Source organism: Ranitomeya imitator, chromosome 2, assembly GCF_032444005.1.
Source record: "Ranitomeya imitator isolate aRanImi1 chromosome 2, aRanImi1.pri, whole genome shotgun sequence".
In the NCBI taxonomy this organism is placed as follows: domain Eukaryota; kingdom Metazoa; phylum Chordata; class Amphibia; order Anura; family Dendrobatidae; genus Ranitomeya; species Ranitomeya imitator.
The window spans coordinates 81,731,905-81,748,250 of record NC_091283.1 but is presented as its reverse complement, the minus strand read 5'-3'; the positions used below and the strand labels follow the sequence as shown (position 1 = coordinate 81,748,250).

Genomic DNA, 16,346 nt, shown 5'->3' with positions numbered 1-16,346 from the left:
TGTTGTCACTTGTGGGGGGTTTCAATGTTTAGGCACATCAGGGGCTCTCCAAACGCAACATGGCGTCCCATCTCAATTCCAGTCAATTTTGCATTGAAAAGTCAAATGGCGCTCCTTCGCTTCCGAGCTCTGCCATGCGCCCAAACAGTGGTTTACCCCCACATATGGGGTATCAGCGTACTCAGGACAAATTGTGAAATAACTTTTGGGGTCCATTTTCTCCTGTTACCCTTGGTAAAATAAAACAAATTGGAGCTGAAATAAATTTTGTGTGAAAAAAAGTTAAATGTTCATTTTTATTTAAACATTCCAAAAATTCCTGTGAAACACCTGAAGGGTTAATAAACTTCTTGAATGTGGTTTTGAGCACCTTGAAGGGTGTAGTTTTTAGAATGGTGTCACACTTGGGTATTTTCTATCATATAGACCCCTCAAAATGACTTCAAATGAGATGTGGTCCCTAAAAAAAAAATGGTGTTGTAAAAATGAGAAATTGCTGGTCAACTTTTAACCCTTATAACTCCCTAACACAAAAAAGTTGGTTCCCAAATTGTGCTGATGTAAAGTAGACATGTGGGAAATGTTACTTATTATGTATTTTGTGTGACATATCTCTGTGATTTAATTACATAAAAATTCAAAGTTGGAAAATTGCAAAATTTTCAAAATTTTCGCCAAATTTCCATTTTTTTCACAAATAAACGCATGTAATATCAAAAGAAATTTTACCACTATCATGAAGTACAATATGTCACGAGAAAACAATGTCGGAATCACTGGGATTCATTGAAGCGTTTCAGAGTTATAACCTCATAAAGGGTCAGTGGTCAGAATTGTAAAAATTGGCCTGGTCAATAACGTGCAAACCACCCTTGGGGGTAAAGGGGTTAAGAATTGAATTTGGCCTAAGAGTTCAGACAGTGGTATAAAAAAATGTCCATTTTTCATCCTGAAAAAACTAATACATTTTCATCCATATGGTGTCATTTTTCACTTCTGTCTGTCATTCATATGTTATTTATTGACATCTTATCCATAATTTTAAAATAATAAAAGGCCAAACACAGTTTCCTATGTAATCATTGCAATTGATCAGTTAAAGCTGGATGCTATATGGATGGTGTCCCAATAGGGTCCATTTTTCTGTTAACACACTGAGTTTTAAACGTGAATCACAAAAAGGATCAGAATAGTTTATCCTGTCTATACACACAGACTATGGGTCTATACGTCCATATGTCTATGTGAACTAGTCCATTCATTTACTTTGGACTATTTGTCGTCTGCTGTCTGTTTGGAGCACACAGAGCATATGTATTGCTAACACGATTGTCTGAATGAGCCCTGAGAGAAGGTGAGAGGACAGATCAGAGAGCTGGTACGGCCAGGAGCAGTGTGATATTGAATCTATGTCAGATGAAACTAAACTACAAAGTAATCGACACAGAGGAGGATAATCTAATATTACAGAGGGAATGGGAGGCTGGAGGCTTGAGCCGAGAAATAGCAATTGAAGTTTAAAGTAGATTAATGTAAGCTTATGCACTTAGGCCTCGGAAATAAAATGTACAATTTTGTAGTAAAAATGGCAAAACTGTCACTGAAAATGACTTGGGTGTATGAGTGTACAGCAAACTCACTTTAGTGCTCAATGTCAGGAGGCTGCTGCCAAGGCAAAATAAATCATGGGATGCATTAAAAGAGGCATAGATGCTCATGACAAGAACATAGTTTTGCTTCTTTACAAGTCATTAGTGTGGCCAAACTTAGAATACTGGGTACAGTTTTTGGTCTCCAGTATATAAGAAGGACATAGCTGAACCGAGAAGAGTGACCAAGGTTATTAAGGGAATGAGTAGACTGCAATACCATGGTATGTTATTAAATTTCCTCCATATACATTAAATGGGAGTATACTCAGGACTACAGAACAGGAGAAGGACGGGGGATTCTGGTTAGGCTAGGTTCACATTGCGTTAGTGCAATCCGTTTAGCGGATACGCTAACGGATTGCGCTAACGCAATGTCCAAAAAGGGATTGCGTTCAGCAATCCCGCTAGCGCTGATGCCCGATCTGCGCTAGTGAGGAACGGACCCTGAACGCTGCAAGCAGCATTCGATGACCATCCGAAACTAACGGCACATCGCAGACGCATGCCAAAAATGGCATACATTTGCGATGCGTTAGCGATCCGTTAGCACATTGCAGTCAATGGGTGCGCTAATGGATCCGTTACATAGCGATAATTGCGACAATTGCGCCATGTAATGGAGTCCTTTAGCGGACACCCACTAACGCAATGTGAACCTAGCCTTACAAGTAAGCTGAACAGTAGTACTCAATGTCAAGGAGCAGCCACAAAAGCAGACAAGATTTTAGAGTGTATAAAAAGAGAGCTAAAATCCCAGCATATTGTTACCACTCTATAAATCACTGATCTAGAATATGGGATCCAGTTTTTGGCTCCACATTTTAAATAGGATATTCAGTAGTTAGAGTCAGTTCAAAGGCGGCAACTAGATTATTTCAAGGATTGGAAGGTCTCTCATATGATGAGAGGTTGGAAAAGTTGGGCTTGTTTAGCTTAGAAAAATGATGCCTCAGAGGAGATCTCATGTACATGTATAAATATATGTGGTCAGTAGTACAAGAGAATGACACATGACTTATTCCTTGCAAAGACCATACCGAGGACCAGGGGGCCCTCATTACGGGTGGAAGAAAGGAGATTTCAACAGCTAAACATTAAAGGGTCTTTACAGTTAGAGCAGTGTCTGTGGAAAGCCCGACCACAAGAGGTAGTAATGGCAGACTAACAGCTTTTAAAAAAGGGCAGGATGATTTCCTCAATACACATAACACTATGGGTCATATTTATTTTAGAGACAAAATGTACAATTGGTGGAAAAATGTTGTACTTGATGGACCTAGGTCTTTTTACAACCAATGCAATTATGTAACTATGTAACTCGTGGTTATTCAGTTTTGAAAAAACAAAGGCTTACGGGCGATCTTATTACAATGTACAAATATGAGGGGACAGTAGAGAGATCTTTCTAATGATCTTTTAACACCTAGGCCTGCAACGAGGGCAAGAAGGCATCTTCTACATCTAGAGGAAAGAAGGTTTAATGATAACCAAAGGCGCAGATGCTTTACAGTGAGACTATGGAATTCTCTGCAGGTACATCGTTGATTCACTAAAAAAGTCCAAGGAGGACCTGAATGCCTTTCTTGATAAGTATAATATCATGGGTTGTGGTCACTAGATACTGTGATGAGACGTTGCTACAGGGAGCTGGTCTGATTGCCATATACAGAGTTGAAGGAATTTGTCCCGAATATCGGGCCATTAGCATCTACCTCATGGAATTTGTGACTTCCTCAGGATCAGCATGTAAGGTTATTAGTTGAACTTGATGGACTTAAAACTATAACCATAAAGAGAAGCAGAACTGCCGGCTGTGTGAAGGAGTAGAATAGACTTTACAGCAACAAATGGCAGAAAAAAGTAAATGCATCACTTTTTATTTTGGAGGAAATTAAAGAAAATAAATTACTTTGTGGACAGATGTTCATAGCCTGTGACTAGCTCAGCTCCTGAAACGAGAGTCACTGATAACGCTTCGTCTCAGGGAGGGTGCAGGAGCTTTAAGTCAGCCAATGTCAACCCAAAAGGAGTATTTCTTTAATTAGGCACTATCCATCAGCATGTATTTGACTCACTAGGCTCTGTGCCACCTTGTCTAGTGCATCAGAAAACATCTGCCTCCAAGTGTCCATTTAGTGTGATAGTAGTGCAGGTGACATACACGAGACAGGAAGGTAACACCATACACTATACTATATACTGTACATACATGTAAGTCTATACTTCTCCCCGTCACACCCTATTGAAGGACATAGAGAAAATCACATTTTAATGACATATTACCGTACCTGCCATGGAAATTCTCCCATCAAACTGTCTGTCCCCCCAACAATTCTCACGTTTGGATTGACTGTTACTGGCACAATGTTATCTGAACCTTCATCAGGTTGGAGATTTTCTGTCGAGTTGTGGTTAATAACAGAGGTGAAATTATGGTCATCGAAATCAAGGATTGACCGGGTAACGTCTTTTGGTAAAGCTTCAGGTGCAGAAACCTTTCCACATGGATATTGCACTGTACAAACAAACCAAGACAATTCTAAGTAAATGAAGTAGATAGAGGTTTATTTCTTCCTCACACCTTCTGTTTTTTAGATCTTGGACCTAGGTTCTTGAATTTCCTAAACAGCATTATCTTCTGCATATGGTGGATGTATCGTACTTATAGTACCTGCAAGGGCGGTCATATCATTGGTGCCACCTGTGCGGCCGCACAGGGGCCCAAGAGGTAAGGGGGCCCATTTTTACCTTCAAAAAAGGTGCAATTTTGCATTTTTAGGAGCTCTTGGGCTGCAAAGGCCCCATCTATTGTTCTTGCACAGTGGCCCTCTTCTGTCTGTGTCAGCCAGTGAGTACCTGGCCATAGATGTGGTCCCTGTTCCAGCAGTTTATTTTGTGTAAAAGTTGGATTGAGTCATATATTAGTCAGAATCCCAATTTTCTTCTTTCAATATCTGAAGGCGAATGGTTTATTACATCATCTTAAAGGTATTGCTACAATTCTAATAATTTGCTTCTACCACGGTATACAGTATATGCTTCTATACAATTGATATGCAAAATATTAAAATCTGATTACCTGCATCCGTGCATGACTTGCCATCTTCTCCCAACTTGTATCCACTGGCGCAGGAACAGATGACTCTTTTACTTGAATCTTCCTTGCACATTTGTTGGCATGCACCATTGTTAATGGTACAAGTGATAGGCAGCGCTGAAAGAGGAAAAACGTTTAGAAACAATCTAGTAGAAAAGAAGTAGAAGATCTGGAGAGCAAAAAGAGTGCAAATAGGGTCTTAACTGGTTAAAAACATACAATACACAGGGGAGAGGTACACTCACTTTGTTTTGCTGCTGCAGGACACAAAGACCGAGGATATTGGTGAAACCCGGTGTATGTGTCCAAATCTGCGCTGCTGATAAAGATGGATGGCAGACGATATTGTTCAAAGCTTTATTTCAAAACAGGTTATATAGTCAACATGTTTCATGGTTATGCAGCACCTCTTCATCAGGACAAAACCTTACCTTACCTTACCAGGTTTTGTCCTGAGGAAGAGATCCTGCATGACCTCAAAACACGTTGACTATACAACCTGTTGTGAAATAAAGCTTTGAACAAGATCGTCCACAATCCATCTTTATCAGCAGCGCAGATTTGGACACATACCCGTATTCACATGTAAAGCGCCATGGAATAAATGCCGCTATAAAAATGTATAATAATAATAATAATAATACACCCGGTTTCACCAATCTCGTAGAAAGACGTATAATAAAGCAAGATGGAAAATTCTATATTGCCAAACTATCTTCTGCCTGTTCTCTATGTAAAGTTTTTGTTCAAAGGACATGTTTTTATTTTCCCCTTTTTAGATATACAGTTATATGAAGAAGTTTGGGCACCCCTATTAATCTTAAGCTTAATGTTTTATAAGAATTGTTTTTTTTTGCAACAGCTATTTCAGTTTCATATATCTAATAAGTTATAACTGTTGGACACAGTAATGTTTCTGCCTTGAAATGAGGTTTATTGTACTAACAGAAAATGTGCAGTCTGCATTCAAACAAAATTTGACAGGTGCATAAGTATGGGCACCCCACCAGCAAAAGTGACATTAATATTTAGTAGATCCTCCTTTTGCAAAAATAACAGCTTCTAGTCGCTTCCTGTAGCTTTTAATGAGTTCCTGGATCCTGGATGAAGGTATTTTTGACCATTCCTCTTTACAAAACTATTCCAGTTCAGTTAAGTTTGATGGTCGCCAAGCATGGACAGCCCTCTTCAAATGATCCCACAGATGTTCAATGATATTCCGGTCTGGGGACTGGGATGGCCATTCCAGAACAGTGTAATTTTTCCTCTGCACGAATGCCTGAGTAGATTTAGAGCGGTGTTTTGGATCATTGTCTTGCTGAAAGATCCATCCCCTGCGTAACTTCAACTTTGTCACTGATTCATGAACATTATTGTCAAGAATCTGCTGATACTGAGAGGAATCCATGCATCCCTCAACTTTAACAAGATTCCCGGTGCCGGCATTGGCCACACCGCCCCAAAGCATGATGGAACCGCCACCAAATTTTACTGTGGGTAGCAAGTATTTTTCTTGGAATGCTGTGTTTTTTGGCCGCCATGCATAGAGCCTTTTTGTATGACCATACAACTCAATCTTGGTTTCATCAGTTACACAGGACCTTCTTCCAAAAAGAAATTGGCTTCTTCAAATATGCTTTTGCATACCTCAGCCGACTCTGTTTGTGGCGTGCTTGCAGAAACGTCTTCTTTCGCATCACTCTCCCATACAGCTTCTCCTTGTGCAAAGTGCGTTGTATAGTTGACCGATGCACAGTGACACCATCTGCAGCAAGTTGATGCTGCAGCTCTCTGAAGGTGGTCTGAGGATTGTCCTTGACTGATCTCACCATTCTTCTTCTCTGCCTTTCTGATGTTTTCCTTGGCCTGCCACTTCTGGCCTTACCAAGAACTGTACCTGTGTTCTTCCATTTCCTTACTATGTCCTCACAGTGGAAATTGACAGGTTAAATCTCTGAGATAGCTTTTTGTATCCTTCCCCTGAACAACTATGTTGAATAATCTTTGTTTTCAGATCATTAGACAGTTGTTTTGAGGAGCCCATGAGGCCACTCTTCAGAGGAAATTCAAACAGGAGAACAACTTGCAAGTGGCCACTTTAAGTAGCTTTTCTCATGATTGCATACACCTGGCTATGAAGTTCAAAGCTCAAAACACCAAAAAAAGTGCTTTAGTAAGTCAGTAAAAAGTAGGTAGGAGTATTTAAAACAAGAAAATGATAAGGGTGCCCATACTTATGCACCTGTCAAATTTTGTTTGAAGGCAGATTGCAAATTTTCTGTTAGTACAATAAACCTCATTTCAAGGCAGAAACATTACTGTGTCCAACAGTTATTAGATATATGAAACTGAAATAGCTGTTGCAAAGAAAACAATTTTTATAAAACATTAAGCTTAAGATTAATAGGGGTGCCCAAACTTTTTCATATAACTGTATAATTTATTTTAAATTTGTACATCCTCTCGATAAAAAATTTACTGTAAAAAAGTATTGTGCCAAAGTTCCATCTAAACTCATCGCTTAAAGGGAACCTGTCATATCCCCAAGTGCTAGTAACATGTAGATGTGGGGTTAATTGCATTAGAGTTCTGCCAGGTCGCCTTATTGAAAGTGTGGCTACCGGGAGAGAAAGAATGTTATTCCTCCTGGGAGCTGCCGGCTTTCAGTCATAGAGGTGTGCCCGGAGTGGCTTCAGTCATTGCTAGGTACACAGGCAGTGGCGGTTGTAAGCACGCTCAGGCACTTTTATTGACAACTTGCTCTGCACAGATTTGCTCCAGAGAGAGCTGTCAATCTAAGTGCTATGGTGTGCTTACAGCCTCCTCTCTCTGTGTACTGAGTGGTGACTGTAGCCATTCCGGGCATGCATTTATGACTGAAAGCCGGCGACTCCAAGGAGGAACAAAGCTATATTTCTCCCGATTGCTGCAGTTTCAGTAAAGCAGCCTGACTGTATTGTACTCCTGTTAACCAGCAGAATAATAGCGTTTGGGGACATGACAGGTTCCCTTTACATCACATGTTGCATAGAAACTATGTACAATATTATATACAGTGGGGCAAAAAAGTATTTAGTCAGTCAGCAATAGTGCAAGTTTCACCACTTAAAAAGATGAGAGGCGTCTGTAATTTACATCATAGGTAGACCTCAACTATGGAGACAAACTGAGAAAAAAAAATCCAGAAAATCACATTGTCTGTTTTTTTACATTTTATTTGCATATTATGGTGGAAAATAAGTATTTGGTCAGAAACAAAATTTCATCTCAATACTTTGTAATATATCCTTTGTTGGCAATGACAGAGGTCAAACGTTTTCTGTAAGTCTTCACAAGGTTGCCACACACTGTTGTTGGTATGTTGGCCCATTCCTCCATGCAGATCTCCTCTAGAGCAGTGATGTTTTTGGCTTTTCACTTGGCAACACGGACTTTCAACTCCCTCCAAAGGTTTTCTATAGGGTTGAGATCTGGAGACTGGCTAGGCCACTCCAGGACCTTGAAATGCTTCTTACGAAGCCACTCCTTCGTTGCCCTGGCAGTGTGCTTTGGATCATTGTCATGTTGAAAGACCCAGCCACGTTTCATCTTCAATGCCCTTGCTCATGGAAGTAGGTTTGCACTCAAAATCTCACGAAACATGGCCCCATTCATTCTTTCATGTACCCGGATCAGTCGTCCTGGCCCCTTTGCAGAGAAACAGCCCCAAAGCATGATGTTTCCACCACCATGCTTTACAGTAGGTATGGTGTTTGATGGATGCAACTCAGTATTATTTTTCCTCCAAACACGACAAGTTGTGTTTCTACCAAACAGTTCCAGTTTGGTTTCATCAGACCATAGGACATTCTCCCAAAACTCCTCTGGATCATCCAAATGCTCTCTAGCAAACTTCAGACGGGCCCGGACATGTACTGGCTTAAGCAGTGGGACACGTCTGGCACTGCAGGATCTGAGTCCATGGTGGCGTAGTGTGTTACTTATGGTAGGCCTTGTTACATTGGTCCCAGCTCTCTGCAGTTCATTCACTAGGTCCCCCCGCGTGGTTCTGGGATTTTTGCTCACCGTTCTTGTGATCATTCTGACCCCACGGGGTGGGATTTTGCGTGGAGCCCCAGATCGAGGGAGATTATCAGTGGTCTTGTATGTCTTCCATTTTCTAATTATTGCTCCCACTGTTGATTTATTCACTCCAAGCTGGTTGGCTATTGCAGATTCAGTCTTCCCAGCCTGGTGCAGGGCTACAATTTTGTTTCTGGTGTCCTTTGACAGCTCTTTGGTCTTCACCATAGTGGAGTTTGGAGTCAGACTGTTTGAGGGTGTGTCTTTTTATACTGATAACAAGTTTAAACAGGTGCCATTACTACAGGTAATGAGTGGAGGTAAGAGGAGACTCTTAAAGAAGAAGTTACAGGTCTGTGAGAGCCAGAAATCTTGATTGTTTGTTTCTGACCAAATACTTATTTTCCACCATAATATGCAAAAAAAATGTTAAAAAAACAGACAATGTGATTTTCTGGATTTTTTTTTCAGTTTGTCTCCCATAGTTGAGGTCTACCTATGATGTAAATTACAGACGCCTCTCATCTTTTTAAGTGGTGGAACTTGCACTATTGCTGACTGACTAAATACTTTTTTGCCCCACTGTATATTCATCTGTACAGTAGCTCCATATTAAATATTTAAGTTTTCAGCAGAAGTCATGACATCACCATCCTATAGTCATGGTTGTGCAGATAACTTTGGGACCCCAAGATATTAGAGCCACCTTTCTACAGCAACTCTTTTATGCATTACTAGATGGTGGCCCGATTCTAACGCATCGGGTATTCTAGAATATGTATGTAGTTTATTTATGAAGTTTTCAGAATAATGCAATTTATACACAGGATTCGGCCGGCCAGGGGCGACCAATTAGCAAAGCGTCGTTCAAATTACGCGCCAATTCGCAGCCGGACTGCGCCTGTCGCTGATTGTTCGCGGCCGGCCGGGCATGACCAATCAGTGAAGCCAGGGCCGGCTCCAGGTTTTTGAGGGCCCCGGGCGAAAGAGTCTCAGTGGGCCCCCCTCTTTAACACATACCGCGATTCATGATGCACAGATACAGCAAAGAAATATACCACAGCCCACGTAGCATATAACACAGCCCACGTAGCATATAACACAGCCGCACAAGAGGTTGGTACACAAAATGAGAATGCTTGGTCTGGGGGAAAATGTGTGTAAATGGGTTAGTAACTGGCTTAGTGATAAAAAGCAGAGGGTGGTTATAAATGGTATAGTCTCTAACTGGGTCGCTGTGACCAGTGGGGTACCGCAGGGGTCGGTATTGGGACCTGTTCTCTTCAACATATTCATTAATGATCTGGTAGAAGGTTTACACAGTAAAATATTGATATTTGCAGATGATACAAAACTATGTAAAGCAGTTAATACAAGAGAAGATAGTATTCTGCTACAGATGGATCTGGATAAGTTGGAAACTTGGGCTGAAAGGTGGCAGATGAGGTTTAACAATGATAAATGTAAGGTTATACACATGGGAAGAAGGAATCAATATCACCATTACACACTGAATGGGAAACCACTGGGTAAATCTGACAGGGAGAAGGACTTGGGGATCCTAGTTAATGATAAACTTACCTGGAGCAGCCAGTGCCAGGCAGCAGCTGCCAAGGCAAACAGGATCATGGGGTGCATTAAAAGAGGTCTGGATACACATGATGAGAGCATTATACTACCTCTGTACAAATCCCTAGTTAGACCGCACATGGAGTACTGTGTCCAGTTTTGGGCACCGGTGCTCAGGAAGGATATAATGGAACTAGAGAGAGTACAAAGGAGGGCAACAAAATTAATAAAGGGGATGGGAGAACTACAATACCCAGATAGATTAGCGAAAATTAAGATTATTTAGTCTAGAAAAAAGACGACTGAGGGGCGATCTAATAACCATGTATAAGTATATAAGGGGACAATACAAATATCTCGCTGAGGATCTGTTTATACCAAGGAAGGTGATGGGCACAAGGGGGCATTCTTTGCGTCTGGAGGAGAGAAGGTTTTTCCACCAACATAGAAGAGGATTCTTTACTGTTAGGGCAGTGAGAATCTGGAATTGCTTGCCTGAGGAGGTGGTGATGGCGAACTCAGTCAAGGGGTTCAAGAGAGGCCTGGATGTCTTCCTGGAGCAGGACAATATTTTATCATACAATTATTAGGTTCTGTAGAAGGACATAGATCTGGGGATTTATTATGATGGAATATAGGCTGAACTACTGGATGGACAAATGTCTTTTTTCAGCCTTACTAACTATGTTACTATGTTACTATGTTACTATATAGCACAGCCACATAGCATATAACACAGCCACGTAGCATATAGCACAGCCACATAGTATATAGCACAGCCACGTAGTATATAGCACAGCCCACATAGTATATAGCACAGTCACATAGTATGCACTTGACAAAAAACCATCACCAATTAATACAAGCGTACTATAGGAAAGGCCGGAACAGTGCCAAGCCCTACGATTTCTATATGCCCCCTACCTGCCTGCGGAGGTTGGCACCCTATTCACCCTACGCCGTGGCGCCCCCGCTCCTCGCCGGCTATCCCTGCTATCCCTACTACGCCCTAATAGGACAAGGACAGAAAAATATCACATATACTACGTATGAATGTGGATAACTTGAAGGGACAAAAAAAATCGGTGTAACTATCTAACTAGATCTAGGGTACTAGACTGACTTGGTGATCTGTGTCCCTTTGCTCCCTTCATTTATCATTCTCTGTTTCTGGCCAGCTTAAATATGATAATGGCAGGTAGAAACTCAAACCTAGGACTGTACACGTATAAATACCTATGGTCTGTCTCCACATATAATAAGGGTGTCTACAGATAGGGAAGTGTATCTGTTGTAGTGTCAGACATACTCCATATTCACTTCTGGTATTTCATTACCGTGCTACAGCATTATATTGACAATGAATGCCTCAATAGCTATATTTTGCCCTATTCATTAATGACCTCATTATTTTTTACAACACCGGTACAGACCAAGAGGTTAAAATCCCATAATATCTTTATACAAAATCCATGCGTTTTTAAATCCCTTTCAACTCAACGCGTTTCTCCCCTTCTGATATAAAGAGGTTCATCAGGAGTGTGTTCAGATAACAAAGGGTTACTTAGCTCATGTGTGAACTTCAGCATGTAGATAACCACACCACCGGGCCGTTCCCCTATCCTTGTAGCGCTTCCACTTCCTGGAAGCGCTACAAGGATAGGGGAACGGCCCGGTGGTGTGGTTATCTACATGCTGAAGTTCACACATGAGCTAAGTAACCCTTTGTTATCTGAATACACTCCTGATGAACCTCTTTATATCAGAAGGGGAGAAACGCGTTGAGTTGAAAGGGATTTAAAAACGCATGGATTTTGTATAAAGATATTATGGGATTTTAACCTCTTGGTCTGTACCGGTGTTGTAAAAAATAATGAGGTCATTAATGAATAGGGCAAAATATAGCTATTGAGGCATTCATTGTCAATATAATGCTGTAGCACGGTAATGAAATACCAGAAGTGAATATGGAGTATGTCTGACACTACAACAGATACACTTCCCTATCTGTAGACACCCTTATTATATGTGGAGACAGACCATAGGTATTTATACGTGTACAGTCCTAGGTTTGAGTTTCTACCTGCCATTATCATATTTAAGCTGGCCAGAAACAGAGAATGATAAATGAAGGGAGCAAAGGGACACAGATCACCAAGTCAGTCTAGTACCCTAGATCTAGTTAGATAGTTACACCGATTTTTTTTGTCCCTTCAAGTTATCCACATTCATACGTAGTATATGTGATATTTTTCTGTCCTTGTCCTATTAGGGCGTAGTAGGGATAGCAGGGATAGCCGGCGAGGAGCGGGGGCGCCACGGCGTAGGGTGAATAGGGTGCCAACCTCCGCAGGCAGGTAGGGGGCATATAGAAATCGTAGGGCTTGGCACTGTTCCGGCCTTTCCTATAGTACGCTTGTATTAATTGGTGATGGTTTTTTGTCAAGTGCACACGTATGTTTTTAACATTATGAATAAAGGTTAGATTTTATGATTATTTTGGAAATCGTTTGGGGATTTTTTCTGTGAATACAGTCACATAGTATATAGCACAGCCCACATAGTATATAGCACAGCCCATGTAGTATATAGCACAGCCCATATAGTATATAGCACAGCCCATGCAGTGTATAACAGAGCCCACATAGTATATAGCACAGTCCACGCAGTGGATAACACAGCCCACACAGTATATAGCACAGCCCACGTAGTATATAACACAGCCCACGTAGTATATAACACAGGCCATGTAGTATATAACACAGCCCATGTAGTATATTACACATCCACGTAGTATATAGCACAGCCACGTAGTATATTGCCCAGCCATGTATATTGCACAGCTATGTAGTATATAGCACAGCCCAGGTAGTATATAACACAGCCACGTAGTTTATAGCACAGCTCGCGAAGTGTATAGCACAGCTCACGCAGTATATAACACAGTCATGTAGTATATTGCCCAGCCACGTAATATATTGCACAACTACGTAGTACATAGCACAGCTCACATAGTATATAGCACAGCTCACATAGTATATAGCACAGCTCACGCAGTATATAGCACAGCCACGTAGTATATTGCCCAGCCACGTAATATATTGCACAGCCCACATAGTATATAGCACAGAGACGCAGTATATAACACAGCTCACGCAGTATATAACATAGTCCACGTAGTATTTAGCACAGCGATGTAGTATATAGCACTGCCCACGTAGTACAGTATATAGCACAGAGACGTAGTATATGACACAGACTGTTATGACCTGGTGGTCAGGACAATAACGGACCTGGTGGTTAAGAGCACACGGAATGACCTGATAGTTACTGATAATATAGGACGAGCTCTGGGACGCGGGAACTCTGCTGACCGCAATCCCTAATCCTATCAACCACACTAGAAATAGCCGTGGATTGCTCCTAACGCTCCCTATGCAACTCGGCACAGCCTAAGGAACTAGCTAGCCCTAAAGATAGAAAAATAAAGCCTACCTTGCCTCAGAGAAATTCCCCAAAGGAAAAGGCAGCCCCCCACATATAATGACTGTGAGTAAAGAAGAAAATACAAACACAGAGATGAAATAGATTAAGCAAAGTGAGGCCCGACTTACTGAACAGACTGAGGATAGGAAAGGTAGCTTTGCAGTCAGCACAAAAACCTACAAAAAGACCACGCAGAGGGCGCAAAAAGACCCTCCGCACCGACTCACGGTGCGGAGGCGCTCCCTCTGCGTCCCAGAGCTTCCAGCAAGCAAGACAACAATCAAAATAGCAAGCTGGACAGAAAAATAGCAAACCAGAGAAAAACAAGCAGTCACTTAGCTTCTGCTGGGAAGACAGGTCACAAGAACGATCCAGGAGTGAACTAGACCAATACTGGAACATTGACAGGTGGCATTTAGCAAAGATCTAAGTGGAGTTAAATAGAGCAGCCAGCTAACGAATTAACCTCGTCACCTGTGGAAGGAAACTCAGAAACACCCACAGCCACCAGAGAAAGTCCATGGACAGAACCAGCCGAAGTACCATTCATGACCACAGGAGGGAGCCCGACAACAGAATTCACAACAACAGCCCACGTAGTATATAGCAATATGGGCACCATATCCCTATAAAAAAAGAATTAAAATAAAAAATAGTTATATACTCACCTTCCGTCGGCCCCTGGATCCAGGCGAGGCGTTTACCGATGTTCTTCGCGACGCTCTGGTCCCAAGAATGCATTGCGGTCTCGCGAGATGATGACATAGCGATCTCGCGAGACCGCTACGTCATCATCTTGCGAGACCGTAATGCATGGCCCTGAGCATCACAAGGAGAGGGAAAGGCGTCGGAAGGTGAGTATATAATGATTTTTTATTTTTTTTCTATTTTTAACATTAGATCTTTTTACTATTGATGCTGCATGGGCAGCATCAATAGTAAAAAGTTGGTCACACAGGGTTAATAGCAGCGTTACCGGACTGCGTTACACCGTGGCATAACGCAGCCGTTAGCCCTGTGTGAGCGCTGACTGGAGGGGAGTATGGAGGAGGCACTGACAGAGAGTAGGAAGGGGCGAATTTGCAGCCGGACTGTGCCCATCGCTGATTGGTCGCGGCCTCCGTGACAGACATACAAACAGACAGACAGACAGACAGACAAACAGACGGAAGTGCCCCTTAGACGATTATATATATATAGATTCGACATTCTAAGAATATCAATATGTTATAGACTTTGTGCAATTTAGGATAATAGAACTATAGAAGCAACAGAAACAAAAAAAGTGCCATCACCCTGCATATCGCTGCTTACTCAGACATGGTAGTAACAAGCATCTCATCAAACAGTAATTACCAGGCTATGTAAACTCATATAGTGTAACTGCAGCTGTTCGACCAGAAGTAGACATCCACTACGGATGAAATGATGGGAGATTGTATGAGCAGTTAAATACTGTAATGCATGCGGGTAATGAGCATTGCCATCTGGACGCATTCCCTTATTGACAAGGTGGTTATAAATAGAATATTCTCTATTAAGATCATTAGAATGACTTACAATTGATTCTTTTGTAAAAAAAAATCATAATGAAATTAAAGACCTGATAAACTACTGCATATATTTTTTGGCTATTGTGATGAGATCCATACACATCAGATGGTTGTAGAACCTGCCGGCTTTGTCAGTGCATACCCTCTAGTTATCTACAAGTTCAGCTTCTTTCCAGTGTTCATACCTCTCTTTGTGCAAAGTGCTTAGAAAGTCAACACAATTATTCAATTACACAATTTTCATTATGGTAATGATAGTGGTTGCGTGTAAACACAGGTGGTTGATACAAACCAAGTTCACAGTTCTTTCCCCGGTATCCTTGCTGACACCAGCATACGTAGGAGCTCACATCATCCTTACATTCACCTCCATGCAAACAGGGGTTGGATACGCACTGATCTCCATCTAGGAAAAAAAGAAATATGCAGATGCAATAAAATGGGAAAGTCTAGACCTGCACGAAATTATGTACGTTCATAGACACCAGCACCACTCTTAGGAGCTAGATAGAGATGAGTGGATCATGCAAAATTCGAACACATCTGTTCATGCGGATATTCCAATTAAATTTGATTTTCAGAGAAGTTTTTGTCTCTTATTATGTTCTGGGATCAGAGCATAATAAATGTAGCAAAAAAATCCTTATACTCACCTTTCCGCGTACCTCTCCCGACCCTCCACTACTCGCTGTCACTCGTCCAGTCTTCACTGCGCCTTCATCGTCGTTTTCACTGATATCCCTTTGGTTCTCATGCTAGGCAGGGACTTCTGGCTCTGATGAAGCCTGGGAGAGTTCAGTGCAAGTGCATGGAAGGTGATGACGTTATGACATGCGCCATGACCTTACACATACAGACACAAAATTTCAGCACGAGTGGCATTGATCAGAAGATGCGCGAGAACTGACTGGGTGATGGTGAGGATCC

The 16,346-nt window shown here is 41.6% G+C and overlaps 1 protein-coding gene across 2 annotated transcripts in view; it reads right to left on the bottom strand.

Annotated features, from left to right (window-relative positions):
• The window catches only part of F9 (coagulation factor IX), a 123,527-nt gene that overhangs the window by 44,726 nt on the left and 62,455 nt on the right, over nucleotides 1-16,346 (bottom strand). The window contains exons 4-6 of one of the 2 annotated variants that reach the window (XM_069747024.1): nucleotides 15,712-15,825; nucleotides 4,732-4,866; nucleotides 3,941-4,167 (exon numbers count right to left, since the gene is read on the bottom strand). In XM_069747024.1, coding sequence (XP_069603125.1) covers nucleotides 3,941-4,167; nucleotides 4,732-4,866; nucleotides 15,712-15,825 — 476 coding nt within the window. The remainder of the gene's footprint in view (nucleotides 1-3,940; nucleotides 4,168-4,731; nucleotides 4,867-15,711; nucleotides 15,826-16,346) is intronic. The other variant, XM_069747025.1, reaches the window with a different exon arrangement.